Here is a 16,057-nt window from a genome sequence, read left to right as displayed (position 1 = left end):
ATATATATATATATATATATATATATATATATATGCTTTACAAGGTGGACATCATAAGGACAACAGCCAATCAAATAAAAACATACGTACAAACGTAGCTCTGCACTCACAGAAATTGCAATTCTCTTTATAAAGAAACGTTTATAGTTATGCAATACAGCCAAGTAGAGTCATCGGCTCTAAGCCAAGATATGAAGCAAAATGCATGCATTCCCTCTTCCTCCCTCCCCTCTTCTTCTCTCTGTAGCTTTAAACCATGTTCGGAGGGATCGATACTCTCTCCGATAGAGCAGCTAATGCACTGTGAGCTGATTTTGCTCAACATGACAGCAGCAGCTCTGCTTGTGTGTGGTGTTTATTACTGACCAAACAGGAAGAACGAGGGGAAAAGGTTTATTCAGATATTCTTGGCTTTCTGTCAGTAATGGCTGAAATGTTAGACAATCAGGGTAAACAAATATAACAGAGCTGTTCGGTTATTATAATATTTACATACCTATAATCAATGTCATTTCCGCATGGTTGATAATTGCATTAAAATCAAAAAAGGCATTTAAAAAGTTATTCTGTGCATCGAACATGTTGTGCCTTAAGCATCAGTCTTTTGCGGTGAATGATATAATAGATACCTAATCTATGCCTTTTTGATTTCTCTTAAGGAAAGACTAATCCTCACCTCAAACCATCAAAATGCTAATATCCTTTCTGCTTGAAATGCTAGGAGCTTTCACTCTCTCTCTAATTTACCTATTCTGAAAAAAGACCTTTCTGAGTAACACGAGAGAGCGAAAAAGATCAATAACTCACTGAAGCTCATTATTTATTAGCCTACAGACTGAAGGCGGCCGAGGAGAGGTGGTGTAAGGATTAGCTAGCATGGCTATACCTGCCAAACGTAGTCAATAGATGCACAGAAGTGGCCCCAGAAATAAACTCCATTATCCCTCCCTATTAGCATGCTATTAGCAATTATAGATTTTGCTGAGTTGCATCCCTCTGTGTTGAATTAAACCATGCCAGGCGCCTTGTCTAAGTTCAGTTGTCATATACATGGCAGAACATGATCACAGAAGTGGCCTGACACTCCCTAAAACTGAGCTGTGTGGCGAAAATATCAATATTAATGATCCCTCACTTATTTACTGGTGCATGTCGTCATTTCCAATTTTGGTGGTGTCATGTGGTGTTCCATTCCATGATATGGTCGTTAATAAATAGGAGACTACACCACCGGCTTGACTTTGAGAGCAATGACAATAAAAGTCAGTGGATCAATAACCTAATTCTAAGTTTTTCAGACAGGCCTTCTCCAATATGTGTGAAATGTAATTGTCAATTGCACTCTGGTGAGCCGGAGCTCAGCTGGAGTGGGCATATTAAGTCAAACACCTGTCACTTGGGAAGTCTTGGTACTCAAAAAGAGGGAGGTTATTATGCAGCATGACTGAGTCAAAGGGACAGGAGGACTGCGAGACATGATCTGGGTCTCTTTTTTCTCAGAGGAAGAACTGTCAGTGTCTACTGAATCAACTTGTAATATGTGCCGGTGACTGAATTTAAGGTTCCTTTGTGCCCAAGTCTCCTTTCCTTTCAGAATATGCCTGCACTGTGGCCTCCCGTCTTCCAGAAGCAAGACTGCTCAATAAATTTTTTAGCATGCTTCAGACTCATTGTTCATTATGGCAACAGTTTCATTGACTCCGTAGTTCACTCTACTGTACCGTCCAGCACAGTGAAGAGGTTGCTGATGAATATCTTTGTGATGTCGAGTCAGGAGTTACTCATCAAGGTTAAAAGACCCACAGCAGTTGCACTCAGTGATGCAAGAGAGTTGTCTGTCTTTGTCAGCACAAATCGATAGACTCTGTCAGAGTGAAAAGTGCACACACACCGATTTCCAGGTTGGTGGTGTAATTGTGTTGAATTAGGAGGTTGTTTGTGATCTTGAAATCTGAAATGAAACTCAAGACATTGTTCAATTACTGTCCGCAAAGACTATACACAATGGCTTGAAAAACAATTTGTATTCATTTCACATCAGCAAACTTTACCAAACATTCCAAATAGTGACCTCGGCTCGTGCTGTCCTCATTTGACTCCACACTGCGAAGTCTGAACCAGTGCAATCTTCACAAAAGAGCACATTGTGGGTGCATCAACCGTGTAACAGAGACACCGGTAGGCACCATTTTGAGCCACAAATTACCAATTGGGATGCCCAGTGGTCTTTATGACCCCATTGACACACACAAACAACCATTGTTTGTGTGTGTCCATGAAGTCATAAAGACCACTGGGTTTCTCAGTTGGCATATTATGGCCATGAGTCTGTAAATTCACATCAAGGGCATCATTTTGGTCATGGCCTTTGTCGGAGATATCATTTGACCAACTCTTTTGATGGTTTTACTGAACTTTCATAAAGTCTTAGTTGAAATCGCTTCAACTTTTATTGATTCCACTCATTTTTATTTTTTTATTTTTTTTGCATCCACTCAACTTTCCTTTATCTCATGAAGCTAAACAAAAACTTTTTCGGAGTGCAGAAAAGTGACCAACCACCTCAGTGTAATTTTCTTCCACATATGTAATTTAGGTACCTGGCAAGGAAAGACGACATGAGTGTGGACAGGCTTTAATTGATTGAATGGCTAATGAGCACTGAGAGGAGAAGGAAGCTGGGAATAGAGTCCTAATGACTCTGTCAGAATGGTGATGAGAGGAGCACCTCACCAGGGCCCTGTCTTACAGCTTGCACAAGGCCCCTGGGCAAATTTCCAATGGTTTCAGCTAGCTGTAGGAGACCAGCCTCTGGGGTGTGAACATGAAGGTGTGAAAGGACAGAGTTCACCAAACAGATTCTAGTACATCCTGGTACAGATGACACTAGAGCATCCACACTAACATTCTTACATTTGTTTAGTGACAATAATTTGCTCATGAGCACAGTGGTTCTCAACTGATGGGTCGCAGCACAGATATAAGTTGTAGGTTGTTTCCAAACAAACTCTATTATGTTTTTTTTTTTGTGCAAATTCATCTGTGCCTTGCGGAAAATTTCAAAAATAGGAAAAGGCCATGTTGCGTGACATTCCCTCATCTTTAAAAACCTTGAACAAACCTATGCAAGGTCAAAAAAATGCAACCCAGACTGCACTAAATATGGGTTCGCTTGCAATAAACATGGTTTGTGCTAACCATAATGTTGGGTCACCACTTGATGTCCAGTGTAAAATCTGGGTCCTTATGTAAAACCATTTCAGAGCAGCTGATTTAGCACATTCTTTATTTGAAGCTACTGTTGTACATGAATTATGGGGACAGTTCCTCTGATGTAACCAAGGGTTAAGTTTGTTGCTTATGGACACGGTGATAACAGAACCATGTAGAGTTTCATCTGTCAACCTTTAAGTTCCCAGCTCAGATCTTCAACCTCCCCAGCCTATGTAAAATTAGCTATTTATTTTCCTTTAAATTGTACCTACACTAAAATTTCACTCGTTGGCGGTTTTTGGCCTCTTTGGTCCTCTAAACAAAAAAAGAGAACTACACTGCCTGAGAGTAAATGGTGAGGTTTCACGTTTGACATCTGCCAGGCCCACGGACAGAAATGATCTGAGAAGGACAGAACCACTGTGGTATTTTGGTTTGAAGGACTCTTGGAGGCAAATAATTATTTTGCGAATGGGCAGAAAAAAAAATGTCCTGGCTTCAGGGCTAACCACCTGTCAGTCTCTTGATGCTCTCCTCTCTTTCTCTTATTTTTCCTGGCCTTTCTCGTGTTCTCTTTAAAGCTCAAGAGATCCTGACATTGTGACTTTTCCACATTTCTTGCTCGGTGTCTCACATCAGAAGAGCATAGTAAACAGTTGGCTTCAGTTTCTGCAGTTTGTCTGAGGAACATATGTTGCTTTTGCACAGAGGTGGCAAAGTCAAACCCCTATACCACCACAGGGCATTCCGCCCGCCAATTGCCAGCTGAAACCTTTGAACCTGAACTATCTGAATGGCTGACTTTGTCCCATTTCCCTCCCAAACACTGTTATTTTTATTTATAGACTTTGTTACATTGACAGATTAACCTTTTTCACTTGTGGCTGTGGGTGATGTGGTTAAGCATAAATACCATCCAATCAGAAGAATGAGGTGCCAAGGACGGGTGGAGCAATAGAAGGCATTCTGCTTTTTCATTGGACAGTCAGTTCGATGATAATGAGCTGTGATCCATGGATCTTCCAAAAGCCTTTGGAGATTGAAAGTGCTGCCTCTGTCTCTGATTCTGAAGAGAGAAAGAGAGAAACAGAGTGTCCTAGACCATTAGGCTCTGCATGACAGATGTCCTCTTTAGGCCAGTAAACCGATGGAAAAAGGATAATTACATCACAAGTCACAGATCACTGAGTCACTCTCAAGAGACCCCGTACCGCTCCTGCTCAGTGAAGACTTTCTAAAGACTGATGTGTTTTGGGCCCACAGACATTAGCAAGAGTAATGCCAGCAGAACTTATTCATTCCCAAAAATGAGATGGGAGTTTATGACTTCACTTGATGATATCAAAATTATTTTTATTGCCAGTCCACTTGGTGGCCACCAAGGTACATTTTAGTTGTTCAGGTCCATCTGCTTCAAAGGGAAAGACTGAGATTTCCAGACTTCACGATTCAGTAATACTGAATATGTCTAAATCTCCAATAAATTCTGCCTTTTTGCTTCTCGGAATGCTTAACCCTCTAAGCGCCAAAGTCGAGAAAGTTGTACCGTGAGGATGTGTTGCAAATGTTATTCGCCGATTCTGACTCGGAAGGGGAATATTTGCCTTTTGGAAATGACGATCGTTCGTCTAATAACCGCGCTTCTCCTGGTACATCTTTGCAGCGCAATGGTGCTGCCGTGCAAGGCGAGAGTGTTCACGAAGCACAAACAAGTGATCATTTCGACCCTTTGCCCAACGGGGATGGGGACATGTAATGGTGAGCTATTTAAGCTAAATGTTTTATGTCTCGTCTTTGTAACTCTAGGGAGACAGTATTCGCTCTTAGAAAGCATTTATATGCTACTGAAGATTTTCAGAGTTCACTGCCACTGGCAGTGATATTTGTATTCAACATGTAGACCAATCTCCATATCCTTTAGGCCACATTGATTCATATTGGAGAATGCTTTGGCAAGTTGAGATATTTTTTCTGAAGGAGAAAAAAATAATAATAAAAAATAAAAGATAATAAAAAGTATTTGCGATTTCCGTCCATCTGTCAGTCAAAGGTGTGGCGGGATTTTCCTGGCTGGTACTATTTTGTGATACTTCATAACTTCTTTGCGAGTATTCAATTCAGGCTTTCCAATTTAAATGCAAATTTTACAGGACATCACAAGGAACCTGAGACGGGTGCAAAAAAATCATTCAGCTTCGACGATGAATTATATATTTTAATTAACCAGTGAGCGAAATGCATCTATTCAGCAGCAATGGCCATAAATAAGAAATGAATAAATAAATAAGACAGAAGATAAAGCGAACAAAATGGATCTCATTGAGCATCGTTATTATAAAATCTGCAGTGCCATGGGTTGCCATTAAGAAAAGGACCCTGAGCTGTCAGATATCAAATGTATTGTTCTCTAGTTTGATGGGCTAAATGCTACTTATGGGCGCCAGAAAGAGGAGGATTTTTGAAGAACTGACAGAGAGATACAATTTTAATTTCACTCCTGTCAGTCCATTTTTTTTTTTCTCGAGTGCTGGAATAAATATGAAGTGTCAGTCAACAGACTAAAGCATTTCTCTGCTTTACTCAAGAATCTCAATGAAATAGAGGAAAGCTTTGGTTTTATAAGCGGTTATAATTGGAAAATTGAAAAGTAATTTTGGACATACTTTAAATTTGGATATACTTACAAAGCTACAATTAATTGAATGTGAAAGATTTATCAACTGTACCCTCTAAATATAATGTGCTGTGCAATGAGATTTGAGTAATATCCAGACATATGCTTGATTTCAACAGGTTCATTTTCATCTGTATGTAAATGATGACCTCATGCAATATTTATGATGGATTTTTGATGAACGACACACAGAGACAAACAAATGCAAAGACGTTATTCAGCGAGAATGTACAATATTGACTTTAGTCTGCGACATTGATCAAACAAAGAAAATAGTTTGCACTTCACACTTGTGTGTATGTGAACCTTGTGTTTAGTGAGTGCCGAATGCTGGATAAATACAGCGTGTTGATAAAAGACACCCGAAGTATTAATAATTTAGTACTTTCTCCTGTTTTATTGCTCGTTTCCTCTTTTCTGATCATTTGGAATGAGGATAAAAAGACAAAAAAACAAACAAACATGCAAATAAGTTCAAACATCAATTCAATATCTACTATTTCCTGTATATTATGAAATTCAAGATGACCGCCCCCTGATGACGTCATAATATACAAATTAGACGAGTATATTTACACCCCACATAAACTTTCGGTCATGCCCAACATTTTTCTAATTTACAGTAGATCTCTATCTTTAAGCCCTTTCAAGCCACAAGCTTTTGAAATCTTGATGTCAAAATCCAGCATTTTTCCAAAAATCCCTGGCGCCTAAAAGGTTAATTCACCCCTTAAAATGTCTTTGAAATACTGAGTACTAGTACCTTAACACTTGCTCTTTTGTTTATCCGTTGGTTAAATTATGTAAACAACACTATCCTTATCCAGTATTTCACAAACGCACACTGTAAAGCCAGTACACACATACACACACACACACACAAACCTCTTACAGAGGGTAAAAGCATCCTGTGTGCATTCCACTATAGGGTGTCTTCTTATTTAGTCTCCCCGTAATGTCCCAGTTGGCTCAGTGTGGTTAGCACACAGGGTGGCCAGGGTAAGGACCGGGCCCAAAGCAGGAAGGGTCTATTCATGGGTGCTGCATTTTAAGGTCCTTGTGGAAAAAAAAGTAAATAGAGTGTTTTTAGCTCCTACATAGAGCTCTGTTTACAGCTAGACGAGTCTCTCTTCAATAACTGATTTAGAATATGAACTACATATTTACTGCAAAGTGGGATTGTGGGTAAAACCAGCAGCATGCTGTTTGCAGTGGGACTTTACTTGCATTTGCACAAGGGCTGATACATGACATGCAGATGAGTAATGGCAGAGAAAAACAGTGTAAAATCACACCTAACAATCGGTATTACAGCCTATAAACCGATTGTGATGATGGCCTGCATATTCACATTGGATTGTATAGTCATAAAGCACTTCTTTAAATTGACTTTAGTCTGCGACATTGATCAAACAAAGAAAATAGTTTGCACTTCACACTTGTGTGTATGTGAACCTTGTGTTTAGTGAGTGCCGAATGCTGGATAAATACAGCGTGTTGATAAAAGACACCCGAAGTATGCAGACTCATGAATCACAACCTAATAAGTAGCTGACAAAAGCTAAATATCCACATTATTAAACTTACATCAATAAAATTATTGCACAAATATTATATGCACATCACTCCCACTTACGTCTTCGAAGCCTGCCAAGACGAGGACGTTCTTGCCAGCAAAAACAATCAAGAACTTTTGCTGCAAGTGAGCTAGGTTCTTTACAATTAGCAAGACAGTGTTGTGATTGCAATGCTAAATATATAAATAAAGTAAGTATACATTTCCTTTAGCAAGTTAACCATTCTGATAATGGGGTGTGTTATAATTTCCTGTTTAACTTTAATGAATAACTACTGTTGGGATCATGCGAGACAATTAAACAAGTGAGTGTACAACAACTTTATGTGTGCATTCATCCAGGGAAAAAAAAAAAGTTTATTCTCTGGTTATGGATATGCCCTGTCTCGCTCTGATGAATGCCTCTCTTTGTGTTTGTTTTAACTGTGGGCTCTTTTTAATGTTTTACATTCTGGTGTGCTTAGGGAGACAAATTGATTTCCTGACCCTACAACGTGTTGTTTTTGGTCTAGATTTCAAATGTTTCACTCTGAAGTCTTCCCATAGAAAAGGAAATCACTAAAGGAATCATTTTAATATCTCAATTATTTATCCTTAACGTAAATGAGATTAAACGGAGATCATATTTTAAGTTTTCAAATTTTCCTAACTTCTCATCTTAGCAATGTCTCAAACTGTCTTCCAAAAAAAGTCTTTCATCAGAGATCTTATTATGAACTCAACACACCAATTCTTCCAAAACCAAACTTCACCCACACATTCTCCAACTAACAGCAGGCAAGGGAGTGTTTGAAACTTGTATGGAAATGGTAATTGTTTTATGCAATTCCATTCGGTGCCACATGTGGTGCAGAAATTACGCACTGCACATTTAAACGAAAACCGGTACTCCATTAAAGTTGTGAGAAGTGATTATAAGTGATGCCCTCTCTCCAAAACTTTGCCCTCCAAAGACAAAACCAACTCAATGTCTCTCAAAAATTCATGAACACTCAAAATGATTGACAAGCCTAGAGTATTTCTGATTGGTTAGAAGTGTAGAAGTGTAGGCTGTTTGCTGTTCACAATCTAGGGCTGTCACAGAAAAGTTATGATTGATCAAGACACATATTTCAATGATATAAGGTTGTGTGCAGTCAGGCTGTTTGTTTGAGTGGCCAACAATATTGGCTCAACCATTGAGTTTGGAACAAAACTACCTGTCAGGTATTGAAATGTGTGTGTCACATAGGGTAGGGTGACCATACGGGCCATTTTTACGAGACACGTCATTGCAAGGATTTCTATGTTGCATCTGCACTATTTTATCATAAAATTGTTAAAGGTGCCATATGCATGATAAACTCTGTATGCTGCATGCTTTAAAATACAGCTGTGCTAACTTGGCATGGGGAACATATTGGGTCCGTAATTAGATTGCAAAAAGTGAGTGGCCCAGCATAAATGAACACTGCGCGTTGAATATACTCAGTAAGCAGAACACTGATAATAAAAGAGTTTACAAGATAAATATGCACAATAAGCTTGTAACACTTCAAAGAGAAAGGAAAACTTGAAATCGCATCATATGACCCCTTTAAAATATCCAGGTTTTGGTTGTTTGCACTGTGCAGATCGATCATTGTTTGACATTCACGAGAGCTATAAAGAGCAGAGAAGACGGCTCCTTATGCTTTCGAATCATTCTCGTGGTACTTTGGTGTCATTCGGTGATCGGTCCGCAGCGACGCTTGAAGTCGAACGAACGAACAAACACGTGCGCGTATTTGTATCGCTTTGATCGTTCTCTGTAGATCTCAACTTCTCTCACGCCACGATTGGTCGATTATATACAATACCTGCATGTTAATGGAACAAAGTCTGACAATATCACACCACGTGAAATTTTACAAGCTGTCAAATGAATCGTGTGAATCATCTGACATTTTGAGAGACGCGTTGCCCTTCACACACTTGTGGGGGTCTGCAGGGGTCCCTCTATAATATAATTTCCTGTTTTTACGTATTGATTTTTCCACATAACTTTGGTCACACAATGGACAGTTTTTTTCAAATATTAATGAGCAGTGAAACAGATTTCTTAGTATATTATTTGTTTTTCTCACTAAAGAGATCATAAAAGATTGTCAAACTTTTTTTTTTGTATTTGTATAGAATTGTATTATTTTAATATGGCATTTTTCTTCATTTACTATCAAGCTGATATTTTTGAATTTATACCACAAAAATTTAAAAAATAAATTCAGAATTAAAAAACGCTTTCGAATCATTCTCGTGGTACTTTGGTGTCATTCGGTGATCGGTCCGCAGCGACGCTTGAAGTCGAACGAACGAACAAACACGTGCGCGTATTTGTATCGCTTTGATCGTTCTCTGTAGATCTCAACTTCTCTCACGCCACGATTGGTCGATTATATACAATACCTGCATGTTATTGGTCAAACTACTTTGGATGTTTTAGGCAATATAAAAATCTTGGCCAGGACGTGTCCCGTATGAACGGCACATATGGCCACCCTACATAAGGGAGACGTATAAAACGTGTAAGGCCTACTGTTGGGGAGTTTTGAATTAGCAATCGTTGATCAAAGAAAACTTCCCCTGGTTTATAAAAGAATTTGGTTGTGAGAAAGCGAGAACAAAAGAGAGATAGAAGTCCAGATGGCGAGAGACTGTGAAGGGCTTTATGATGGTCAATCCTGGATCCCAACAGTCTGGCATTGTCTTTCCTTCTTCCTATTTCTCATCTAGGTCTGTCTATCCTGCAGCCAGTTGGGCAGAGAGAATATCAGTCCCTGAAGACATTGATTCCACTGATGAGATGCTGTAAAGTAGGGAAGAGAGAGAGAGAGACAGAGATAGAGAGAAGTGGGGCGGGGAATCAGGAGGCAGAGACACTGGAAGAAAGAAAACAAGCGAGTGAGAGAGAGAGAGAGAGAGAGAGAGAGAGAGAGAGGGAGGGGGGAAGGAAGGAGGAAACTGTCCTCATGCTGTCTTGGCATCGGTGCCACCCAGTTTCTCTTGGGCAGGCCAGAAGCCTCACGATCTACCTCTGTGTGTGTCTCCGCAGATGGCCAACATTGTGACGTCCTTCTGCTGTGTGGTGTTTGCAGCCGTGGTGGTGGTTTATGCCCAAAGGCGCAGCCAGCAAGGTAAGTCCACATTTTGGATACTTCCTCCATCTGTTGCGGGTTTCCGTTGTATGTGTTTATACAAGCACAATTCTATTTCTTAATGAGATCAGCTAAATCTTTTTTTTTTTTTTTTTTTAGATTAGGAATCAGTTTGTTCTTTTCTGGTTATGTGTCCTGTCTTCTTTCTTTTTACTTGTCATTTTATTTGTGTCCCTCCTTCAATCTGTCTGTCGGAGTGGAACAGATAAGTCACATTGTGAGCGGAGGGTCAGTATCACCTGACTGTGGGGAGGGGTGGGGGGGGGGGGGGGGAAATGCTGTTTAACGCATGGCCTGGCTGCCCGGAGACACAGAGACTAGCCTGCCACTGGGTCAAAAACTAGAACTCCAGAACAAAGCAATCCTCTGAGTGTGTATATGTGTGTCTAAGTTTGGACCAGACATGTTATCTTGCTGGCTGTGATGGGTTCTCTCATGCTTGGGTGAATAAGCAGAAATGTTGTTTCTGCATTTCAATTCAGTGTCATTTTGTTAGACAGTTGGGTGGAAGTGCTATCGAGACATCCTTGTTTCCTCGGAAGCTACTACTTTAAAGCTATTGTCATTTTCTGAGTTATTATTCAAGCTGGATGCTACAATATATTACACGGTTTCCTAACCAGGTGCAACTCAAGTTTCCATCAACAAGTAATCTGTCTGTCAATGGTGAAGGAAAAATGGTACACAACGCCACACAATCACAGCCAATCAGAACATATTTCATGGCGCTTGCACACTGGAAAAAGTGTTTGATGGAAAGGAATGCATACAATACATTTTAAGGGTTTGGAAAGAGTGAGACAGTTTAAAATGAAGAAGGAACGGCTAAATGGATGAACTGACTATGCCAGAATCCATTGCAGCAAAAGTGTTTCTCAACTTTTGGTCGCATGATAAAAGATCACAATTGAGCAGACTTTGGCATTTTTTTCCTCTATGCCAAGAGTGTATAGTCCTGCTCCTGGATGGCCACCTTCCAGCACAGTTTATCTCTAACCCCAGTTAAATAGACCTGAACCAGCTAATTAAGGCTTTATGGATAACTTCCTGGCAAGTGTGTTGGAACTAAACCCCTTTATGGATAGTGGCCCTTTAGGAGCAAGATTTGTCACCCCTGCTCTATGTCCTTATGATGCACCATCCCCTTTGAAATCAATGGATTCAAAGCATACTCTGGTGCAATGTGAAAAACTTGACTTTAGCTTTGGGTAAAATTAAAAAAAAGTTGGAAGAGTTGCAATAACTGCGAAACAACCTTATTTTTGGACTGTTGATGAACATGCTTCCGCTGAACCTTCAACTATAACTTATAACCAAAAGTTGAGGGTGGCATGAGAATGGGATGAGGTATAGTGGTTAAAGACCATGTCTCATAACTGAAAGCTTGTATGTTCAAACTACCACCATTGTGACTTTGATCCAGACCAGGAGTGCCCAGTCCTGCTCTTGGACAGCCAACATCCTACAGAGTTTAGCTCCAACACTAATTGAACCCACCTGAACCAGGTAATTAAGGTCCTCCAGGCAGATGTGTTGGAGCAGGTTGGAGCTAAACTCCGCAGGACGTTGGCCCTCCAAGAGCAGGACTGGGCACTCATGGTCTAGAACCTCCTTGTTTATCCAGAGGGACTCATTTTTACTATATAGTGTACTTTAAGTCACTTTCAATAAAAGTGTCAGCTAAATGACTACTTACTAAAGAAGGACTGCAGACTCTCCACCAGCCAAAACTTAAAAGTGGCCTCAATGAATGATAGCATACAGACAGACTGAAGTACACATGGAAAAAAACAAACAAAAAAAAACAAAGGAATGAGAACTGTTTTATTACAGTACACAAACACACTCACACAAGATTTGTGCTTAATGCATCATTAGGGTAGGTATAATTGTTGATGAATATGTTTTAAAATTAACCAAGACACATGCAAACAGTCTGTGACTTAATGAAAATATGTTTCTTCTTGACTAATTATAACAAAACTCTGTTTGACATCTTGGAAAATCGTTATTTGTATTCTGCCATTAATTTACTAATTATAGATCTAATATCATGCCACTTATTCTTAGAAGGAGTTGTTTTTTTCTGGAATCTCTTATTTTTATTTTTTTATTTATTTATTCTTTCTCCCTTTTGGGCAAAGCTTGATACTGCACCATATGTTTGTTTCAGTGACAAACTGTCAAAGCATCCTGATTCAGCTTCAGGTGGTTCTCTTCTCATGATCGTGAAAATGTGAGTAATTGCATTAACGCTTTGTAAACTTTCCATGTTCAGTTAGTGTAAAATAGGATCTGTTGCTGGCCATAACTTTTAAATAAAGTTGAAGACCAAGTGGAGTTCCAAACAAAGATTTCAGGTTCTTACAATCCTGTCAATCACAAGGATAAGGGTGTAAACCCTGGTTTTGCCAAGAACTACTGTAAGTGTTCCTGCATCACAATCTTGAATTAGTCACGGAACAACATTCCAGGCAAACAAACATAGTTTTAACCCTATCTATAACCCCATTCCTAGAAATAACTACATAACCTAAAAACAGATTGAAATGATAGGTTAAGAATGTCATTCAAGCTCCATCACCTCTTGCATTCCATCCAAAAATGGATGTGGGATATTCTTAAAATGCCTGACTTCCGACTTTAAATGTATTACACTTACTTGATGCTCATGAATGGCATGCTATTGTTAGCTTTGCACGTGTTCGACTTTCAACAAAGAAGCCCCCTGCCATTTTAATTAGATAGGATAAACAATGCTATATATGTTCTGCAGTTGTATGTTTATAAAGTTAGTAGATCATTTACAGTGTTTAGCCCACCTGTCTCCGCAACGATTTACTAAGTAGGTATAATAATCATACAGTGTAGGAGCTTATTGATTGGTGCCGTACGCCCACATATGATACAAAGTTTTCAAATTCCAAGTTTCATTTTAAGTGGTTTTCAATTTTATTCTTTAAAGAAAATTCCTACTTACCAAGTTGAATGAAACATAGCATGAGCCTAAACCTAATATCTGGCTGGCTGAACCAAGATGTTGATCCACGATTATTAAGAGTAATGTACATGTGCACCACTGCTGATGATGAGGTGCACATGTGAAATTAATGCAATGCATAGTGTGCACAAGACATAGAGGCACACAGGGAACTGAAGTGCGGTTCACTTTCGACTTTCCACATTCTTCTTGTACATCATGCAGCCCAGATCAAAATGTAATAAATTTTGTATACAGTTTCATTATGTAACATAAAGAGTTAAAAGGTTCATTTGAAATGTACATGGGTTTGCACATGCTGTACACACTAACTACTGACACTGGCAAGTTCAATGTTTAGATATTTAGCTCTTGTATATTTGTATATTACACCTTTCATTTCTGACACCTTATTTAATTGGTTAATAACCAAGAAAGTAATATGGCCGCCTACATTATATTCAATGTTTGTCCTCATTTAACATAAGATTTGAATGTTTTACACACAACAGAAATATAAATGAACGATCGAAATGTAAACAGCATCCTTTTGAACAGAAATGATGACTAAGTCGAGGGATATTTTTAAACTTAAACTCAGAACACAACCCCGTCCTCATCCCTCCATCTGACAGACAGGCCTTGCTTTATGTCATCAGTCAGTGAGATTGAGTCCAGACAAGCCCATCTCTGACAGTTTAATTATTCATGAGACCCTAAGTGAGAATGAGAGAAAATATATTTCAGAACATCCATTGTCCTGGTCACTTCCAATCCGGCTCAGTGTGGAGACCAACACGGAAAGCATAAAATTGGCATGGCTACACACGTCGCTGAGGAAACAGCTGTTTTGTGTGAAGCTACAGATGTAGGCCGTGTACTTCCCTTCCGTAGTTGCAGTGTTATCCTCCTTTAATTAAACTGTGGAAATGAGGCAATAAAGGGGAACCTCGTGAATCCAGTCAAGGGCAAGTCCAGAAACAATGTATGATTTTAATACATAATAATGCATATTTATTTGTCAGATTTTGGAGTGAAAAATGAGTGATGAAATAAAAAAAGTAAATTCTGTTCTCATTTACTGACCTTCATATTGTTTCAAAACTGCCAAGACTTACGTTCTTCTGTTTAACATAACAGCTGTTTTGTGTGAAGCTACAGATGTAGGCCGTGTACTTCCCTTCCGTAGTTGCAGTGTTATCCTCCTTTAATTAAACTGTGGAAATGAGGCAATAAAGGGGTACCTCGTGAATCCAGTCAAGGGCAAGTCCAGAAACAATGTATGATTTTAATACATAATAATGCATATTTATTTGTCAGATTTTGGGGTGAAAAATGAGTGATGAAATACAATGTAATAAAAATAAAAAAAGTAAATTCTGTTCTCATTTACTGACCTTCATGTTGTTTCAAAACTGCCAAGACTTACGTTCTTCTGTTTAACATGAAGACATTTGAAGAATATTGTTTTTTGCCCCAGATTTATCCAATAATCTTCAAGAAACATTCATTCATTCATTCATTTATTCATTCATTCGGGAAGGTTACTTTTAAAATGCATTTCATTACAAATTACAAAATTAACTTGACTGTAGCAGGTGAGCCTTTTAGCCCATGTGTGGGGTAAAAGGCCCATCTTGCCACCTCATACATTTATAAGATTTTTAAACAAAATAAACAACTTGAAGGATTTATTTTCACACAAAATCCGTTGCTCCATTAATGTTCAATACAACGTATATATTTTTCTGCAATTATACATTTTAGGCGCAGTGAATGGCACATTGTTTTCTTAAGGTGGGCCTGTAGCCCCGTTGTACCCTACTAATTGAACAGGCTGCACACGGTTTAGTTTTTTTTTTAAGTCAGAGTCAGAGAATCACCAGTTGCCTCATTGGTTAAAATTTCCAAACATTTTATATTAATATTAAAGGTGACATATCATGAAAATTGGACTTTTCCAGGTTTTAAGTGCTATAATCAGGTCCCCGGTGCATCTACCAACCAAGGAAACGTGAAAAAGATTAACCCAGTAACTTTTGTTTTTAGTCTTTTTCTGCAAGCGTCTGAGAAAACGAGCGCATCAGATTTCGCTCCCTTGGTGACGTGGCAAAGGGATCTCATTATAATATTACCGCCCATTAATCTGTAAATGTAATACACCCACAGCGCAGTGCCGCTGTCATTGTGTTTTCGCAAGTGACAACGGTGTACCAGTTATAATGCCATGGAGAAAGTTTGAGCAAAACATGCTAACTGTTCTGTCTTTGGCTGCACAGACAAGCACAGAACACTATTTAGAGTCCCAGCCTCAGAGGAGACAAGAGAGCAGTGGATTTATTGATTTATTTACTGTATATTGCTGCTGCCACACAGATCTAAAATAAACAAGCGATTTATTTCCCAGCAGTTTACCTTCACAGACATAACCAACTGTTTTT

General features: G+C 39.0%; 1 protein-coding gene across 1 annotated transcript in view; it reads left to right on the top strand.

Moving 5' to 3' along the window:
* The window catches only part of cntfr (ciliary neurotrophic factor receptor), a 208,414-nt gene that overhangs the window by 74,913 nt on the left and 117,444 nt on the right, over positions 1-16,057 (top strand). Inside the window, exon 2 of the mRNA XM_016573704.1 lies at positions 10,534-10,615. Coding sequence (XP_016429190.1) covers positions 10,534-10,615 — 82 coding nt within the window. The remainder of the gene's footprint in view (positions 1-10,533; positions 10,616-16,057) is intronic.

This window comes from Sinocyclocheilus rhinocerous, unplaced genomic scaffold (genome assembly GCF_001515625.1).
Source record: "Sinocyclocheilus rhinocerous isolate Xijiao unplaced genomic scaffold, SAMN03320098_v1.1 scaffold2277, whole genome shotgun sequence".
Lineage (NCBI taxonomy): Eukaryota > Metazoa > Chordata > Actinopteri > Cypriniformes > Cyprinidae > Sinocyclocheilus > Sinocyclocheilus rhinocerous.
Note: the sequence above shows the minus strand (reverse complement) of the source record. Positions and strands in the feature narration are given on the sequence as shown.